Source organism: Nanorana parkeri, unplaced genomic scaffold (genome assembly GCF_000935625.1).
Source record: "Nanorana parkeri isolate BGI_ZX_2015 unplaced genomic scaffold, ASM93562v1 scaffold3182, whole genome shotgun sequence".
Lineage (NCBI taxonomy): Eukaryota > Metazoa > Chordata > Amphibia > Anura > Dicroglossidae > Nanorana > Nanorana parkeri.
Genome location: NW_017309450.1, coordinates 6,262 through 13,055, shown reverse-complemented (window position 1 = coordinate 13,055; position 6,794 = coordinate 6,262). Strand labels below are relative to the sequence as shown.

The 6,794-nt window shown below is 46.3% G+C and overlaps 1 protein-coding gene across 1 annotated transcript in view; it reads right to left on the bottom strand.

The window, feature by feature from the left end:
* The window catches only part of LOC108802861 (guanylate-binding protein 1-like), a gene marked incomplete at its 3' end in the record, with an annotated part of 56,285 nt that extends 51,546 nt beyond the window's left edge, over positions 1 to 4,739 (bottom strand). Inside the window, exons 1-2 of the mRNA XM_018574715.1 lie at positions 4,577 to 4,739; positions 2,723 to 3,000 (exon numbers count right to left, since the gene is read on the bottom strand). Coding sequence (XP_018430217.1) covers positions 2,723 to 3,000; positions 4,577 to 4,739 — 441 coding nt within the window. The remainder of the gene's footprint in view (positions 1 to 2,722; positions 3,001 to 4,576) is intronic.
* Between the last annotated feature and the right edge of the window lie 2,055 nt (positions 4,740 to 6,794).

The window sequence follows — 6,794 nt, the reverse complement described above, 5'->3', positions numbered from 1 at the left end:
GGATGCACCGATACCGGTTTTTCGGTATCGAGCACGAGTACCGATATTTTGCTTTCGGTACTCTCTGATACCGAGTACCGATACCAAATGCCGATACCGGTGCTTCCACTGGCATGGAGTTGGCTTCCCGGGCAATCAGGAAGCCATACGGCGAGTAATGACATGCCGTTAAGCTTCCTGATTGCCCGTGAAGCCCGCTCCATGTTGTTTGGCCAGCTTGGTTGTGATTGGCCGGGAAACCGGCTTCCCAGCCAATCAGCATCGAGCCGGCTTCCCGACCAATCAGGGAGCCGGGCGGCAAGTAATGACCCACCTGCCGGCTTCCTAGAAAGCTTGCTTCACAGCCAGTCAGCATTAAGCCCAAGTTCAGCTCAATTTTCTAGGGTTACCCCAATTCCTGGAGGAACATGCAGTGGACCCCTAAAACCAGTAGGCACCCACTTGCAGGTAAGATATCATCTTTGTAGGGGGTTACATGTCTACTACCTCCTTACCAGGGAGTCATCCCACTGCTTTTTGTTTTTATTTTCTTAAGTAAGACAATTTAAGAGATAAAAAGGTTAAAGCCGAACTCCAGGATCATATTCAGCTCTTACTTACAGCTCCTAATATATCAGCTTAGTAAAACAGGGATTTCATGATCAATGGCACACTTTTGGAGAAAAAAAATTAATTTAGTGTTGTGACGTCACCACTCATCGCTGAACACATTACAACTCAAGCGCTGGTGGGAGAATTAAACTAGGTGGCATGTGTCACTTCCAACCTGGTATTTGGCTGTGATGCTAAACTATATCTCCCACAAGGCCATGGGCTGCAAGAGACGAGGTGAGTGTAATTGTGGGCGTCTCTTGGGCAGTACTTCATTTTTAAGGGTACGGGTGAGGACAGGAATGTTGGACTGATATAGTAAAATAATGCCGCCCATTCTAATGTCATCTCCAGCCACAAAAGAACTACACAGGAGAGGTGAGGGAACCGGTCCCCAAAGAGATAAAGAGTACAGCAAATTGCCAGGTCCCTTGGGCAGGAAATAATGACTCTAAACACAAGAAACTGACTCTGCCAGCGACTAGCCCTTTTTTAGAACAGAACAGGCTCGAGTCGTAGGTTCTTTTTAGTGTTTATTGCATAATAGTAACTAGGAGAGAGGGTTAGGGTTGCAGGATACCCCGAGTAACAAAATAGAGGACTGTGGCTTCACTCTTAGCTTGTAACAGTAGCACAAGGTCCTATAAGAGCGACCAGTGATAGGTAGTAGCACCAGAGAAAAGCCAGGAATCGCCCAGGACTCTGAAGGAGAACTGTCACAGGACTTGTACTGCACCAACTGGCTTCTCTTCTGTAAAGTACCTGAGAGTAGGGCGAAGGATCTCTTACAGGGTCCAGACGGTAGCTCTCACCAGCTCCTCTGTGACACTCTTCAGTAAGCAGATTCTTCCTCCAGCCCAGCTTCCATCAGGTTCCTTTCCAGTACCATTTTAGGTCTCTGGGCCCCCAGCATCTGCCACATGCTGAGGTCTAGACCAGGCATCCTGTACCACACAGACCTCCTCCCAGGGAGAGACCCAGGGGAGAGAGAGAGTTCTGGAAGGTGTCTGCAAACATGTATCACCTTCCTACTGTCATACCTCTGAGTCAGACTGCTCAGGGATTGGTCAGAGTCAGATGTATAATCACAGTCTGAGGATGGATCCTCCCACACTGAATTCTGAGGCCCCAACCCAGCAACAGGGGGACTCAATCAATCAACCAGACTCAGGGAAACCTGTAGAACTCAGAGCAATCAGCATCCAGGCTGATTACAGTTCAGATATAAAACTAAATTTAGTAGCGACATAGGAGAGGGCGCTACAGTCTGAATAGAATGAAGGATGTATAAGGAAGATGTCTTTACAAGCAACATTTCATGCTGGTAAGTGTATATCAAGCCAAAAAATGTTTTTTTATAGTTTAGGATAGTGTGTGGAAGAATTAAAACTCCTATCAGGTTTTCCTGTTACCTGGACCTTCAGTGAGAGAAAATCTGCTACAGGGATACAGACAGCAATACAGATCTGACAGAGGTTCTAGTCTTCCCTACTCTACTAAATAAAAGCATTTTTATTTCTGTCCTCTATTGATGTTGAACATTTTCCCCAGCACCTCGTCTGATGAAAGGTTGTCAGCAGGATAAGAGGTTTGGGGAATTTTGGATAGTTGTAAAACATTGAAAAGGTTTTAACCCCTCACAATACATTCAAAAATAAAAATGTTTGAGCTAGACATACTGTATATTGTACTTTACATATAAAACCTTCTGGTCATAGTACATGTAACATTTGCCATATTATACTGCTACATTTCTCTTGTTGAAGAAAAGTAATTTTTGACAAATGTCTTAACCCAGAGAATATGAAGCAGATGTGGGTAAAGGAGAACTATGAGGTGAGTGCTTTTCACTCACCTCATAGTTCTAGGCGACCTGTGACAATGAGACTGTCACAGGTCGGCTCAGTAGATCGGGAAGTGAGCGAACACATACCGGGTTCGCTCACCTCTCGATCCTGTCACGGCTCTCTGGCGTGTTTTTGTCTGTTCTGAACCTGGTCAGATATCGCCCCAAGGCTGACAGATGGGAGAATATCTGGTTTTGCATCTTGAGATATCTATACTTCCAATTACAGTATTTATAAATTTAGTTTTTTCGGTGTATATCATCTTGTATATGCTCTGCACTCACCATAAATTCTTTAAGAAACTTTTGGTTTTCATCCCTGAAGGATTTTTCCATAAACAACTTCCGAGCTTCATCTTCATACTGTCTGCTCATGTTAAAGAAGTCATCATTTGTTTCAGTGGGCAACTTAACTTCCTCCATCTTGTTCTGATAGTGCTGTATAGCTTCCTGAAGAGCTCTTTGGTTCTCTTTGTCAGACAAGGAGGCTACAGCATCCTCCATGCAGGCAATCTTAGAAGAGCATATAGTATCAGTGTAAATTTTTGCCAGCTCGCCCAATCCTGCAGAGATTAAAAATGAGAAAAATGTCCATCGTTCTGAAAGTTAAGATACATATCTGAAAAAGGTCCTTCATATTCAGCCAAAAACAATTAAATCTGCTGTGGTGTAAATCACAGAAATAAAAAACTTCAATATCATATAAAAAAAATAGTATTTTGTGTAATTTGGGTTATTTTCTCTCAGTCCATTGAGGGACACAGCTCTTGCCTATTAGACTTGCGGTTTTATATCTCCACCTGTAGGAGAAGGATAGTAAGAGCACAATAAAGGCAGCCTTAGTGGCCAGTACCAAATAGTCACAAACCCTATTTACCACTGTGTCTAAGGCCCTGTCCACACCAAGGCGACAGCATTTCAGTGCAGATTATGCTTGTCTTTTTGCGCGCTTCTACGCGCTTTTTCCGCCCGCTTCTGTGTGTATACTAAATCATGTGTGACGCGCACCCGGCCCAAACCCGCTGTACATCAATCACACGTGACTATACACAAGTCTGAACCGAGCGTGGGCGTCACAAGGACGTGGCGATAGCATTCTCAGCCTCACCCTGCGCAGAGATTTCCCAGCTCGTAGGACACAATGTCAGGCCAGCAGAGAGTGATCGTCACTAGGGTTGGTTAACTCCGCAGTTACCCCTTTACCCACCAAATGTTTGCTGCCACCATGTATTTTTTAACGGAAACACAGACCGTGCCCAGCAAGTGCTGCAACAATGTAAAACACTTAAACAATGCCTGTGATAGCGCTGTCCCCTCAGACAGGAATATGACTGATCACTATACAGTAGCACTCTTCACAGAGGCAAGGATACTTTAAGTTCGTATTTAGAGCGTAGAGCTAAGCTTAACGATTTTTAAGATCGTCCTTTAATAAAAGAAACGGTGCAGAAAATGTACAGAGAAAAATAATAATAAAAGGAGACACAATATATATACAACAGTAAAATAAAAGGGAATAAAAGGAGAATACTCAACAGTCCTGGAATTGTGAGTTCTATTTTTTTTAAATTCGTTTATTGTCTGAACAAGTACAGTATACACATATTGTCAAAAGTAGCATAGGGAAACATAACATACAAGTACATTGTATACATTCTTGGAATATTCCCAGCGCCATGACTAGCGCACAGGGTCTGTACCTTCACGCCCCATACCCCATAGGACAGGTGACTGCAATAACAATAGCGAGATTGTACAGTAGAGTATGTCCCTTGGCCGTGTCAGGTATATAAAGTAACAGTAAGTTCGTGTGTCCAGCTATAGTGCCAGACCAATTTTCTGTATCTGTGCTAGTATCCTGAGAAAAGAAATGCGAGAGGAAGAGAGAACAGCCAAAGAAAGGCGAAGATGCTGTAAAGCTTTCTCGCACAGGGCGCCTAAAGGCCTAAGGCCGGCCCTGACTATCGTTCACTACACCTCTCTATGTAGGGCGACTACTGGGGGACGGAAGGGACCAGAGGAGTAAGTGCTTGCGCATCTCTAGACAGGAGAGCTGCATAGCGGTCTGAGTGTTGGAAGTAGATCCAAGCCCCCCAGGTGGGTGGCCGTCAAGTCTTCCATGGCATACACCTCCTGCACCTTGGACAACCATAACGTGATTGACGGGGGGTGGGGTTGTTTCCACAGCAGAGGGATGGATGCCCTGGCTGCGTCCAACAGGTGGCGAGCGCTTGTAAGTGGTTAATGGGGACGCTGACATATGTAAGAGGCATGCCTCCGGATTGTTTGTCAGATCCGCCATGGTCAGGCTCTGGATCATGGACAGTACCTGGTCCCAGAAGGGCCTCAACGTTCCACATGACCAAAATGTATGCAACATCATGCCTGCATCTGAGCCACAGCGCCAGCACCTGTCGGATATGAGGGGTCTCATTTTATGCAAGAGCCAGGGAACTCTGTACCAACGGGACAGTATTTTGTATCCGAGTTCCTGCACTTTGCTGGCCATAGAGGACTTGACCGACATGGTGAGTATGGTGTGTGTCTGTTGTTCCGTGAAGGTCATCCCTAATTCCTCCTCCCAACATTTCACAAAGGATGGGACCATATCCGTAGGAGGTGTGGTAATCAGGTTATAGATGATGGAAATGGCTTGTCATGAGGGCAGGGAGCCTGTGCATATCTCTTCGAATACTGTAAGGTGTCTGTCTAGCTCTTGGGAGTCAGGGATTGCCCTAAGAAAGTGCCGGAGCTGCATAGCACTCCATGGGTCAAGTGGGGGGTCAATTAAGTGTTGTAAAGCTTGAGCAGTCAGCCACACAGAGTTAGCCTGAACGTCCCCCACTCTATATTTGTCCGCCTTGACAAGGCGAGCAAGTCGAGCATTTTCCGCATCCGGGGCGAAGTCAGGATCCCCTATGACAGGTGTCAGTGGCGAGGGAGTAGGGGCCAACGAAGTGTTACGCATTACCGTGCGAGCGGTACGGATGGTAGAGGCAATCAACGGGTGTCCCTTCACCGCGGACGGTAGTGGGGAGGAAAGCCACGGGAGCCCTTCTATCGGGAGCTGGTGTACAGCCCTCTCTAAGGAGACCCATCTCTTGTGGACATGCCAATCTAAGATCCTGTTAAGGTGAACTGCTTTAAAATAGGAATGGAAGTCAGGCAATCCCACCCCTCCCCTGCCCCTTGGAAGGGTTAGTGTTTTCCTACTCAATCGCGGATGAGATCCAGACCAAACAAAGGACATTACTGCCCTCTGCAGGCGCTGAAAAAAAGCTGGATGGGAGATAGATTGGTAGAGCCTGAAACAAGTACAGAACCCGGGGCAATATGTTCATCTTTATGGCAGCACATCTACCAAACCACGAGATGGTAAGTGCAGACCATTGTTTCATGTCTGTGAGGAGTTCCGTGAGCAAAGGGGCAAAGTTGGCCGAGTATATGTCTTGCACGTCTGAAGTGATTTTAGTCCCCAGATATTTGAGGTGATCGTTAACCCACGTGAACGGAAAATCTGCTCTAAGGCGTGAAAGTATCTGGGTCGGTAGAGTAATATTCAGAGCTGATTATTTTGAGATATTCACTTTGAAATCTGAGAGCCTCCCGTATTCGTCCTGAGCCGCTAAAAGATGGGGAGTGGAGCCCATGGGGTCTGCAAGGAAAAAAATTATGTCGTCCACATATGCCGCTACTTTTTGTTGCCCTACCGGTGTGTGAAAGCCCTGTATGTTGGACGATTTCCGCACCGTGCCCAGGAATGATTCCAGAATAAGATCGAAGATTAGGGGCGAGAGCGAGCAACCCTGTCGAGTGCCATTAGATAGTAAGAAGTCTGTGGATCTAGTCTTGTTCACCCGTACAGCCGCAGATGGTGATGAGTAAAGTGCAGAGACCCATTTAGGCATATTGGTACCCAGACCAATATGTTGCAGTACTGCATGCATAAAACCCCAGCGGACCCTGTCAAAAGCTTTCTCAGCATCAGTGGAAAGCAATACTAAGGGTGCCCTACGCGAGTTAGCTAGGTGAATGACATTGAGGACCCTGGAGGTGTTGTCCCTCGCTTCCCTAGATGGGATAAAGCCCACTTGGCCACTGATGGATAAGCTGAGGCATATGGGGAAGCAACCGGTTAGCTATAATCTTAGAGAAAATGTTAAGGTCTACATTCAACAATGCAATCGGGCGATAGTTGCCACAAATCATGGGATCACGGTCCCCCTTGGGGGTAAGGGTGATCCATGCTCTTAACATGTCTTTAGGGATGGGGGAGTCCTGTAACATAGAGTTATATGCCACGAGGAAGTGAGTAGAGAGTTGAGAGGAAAACAGCTTGTAGTAAGCGGCCGTGAAA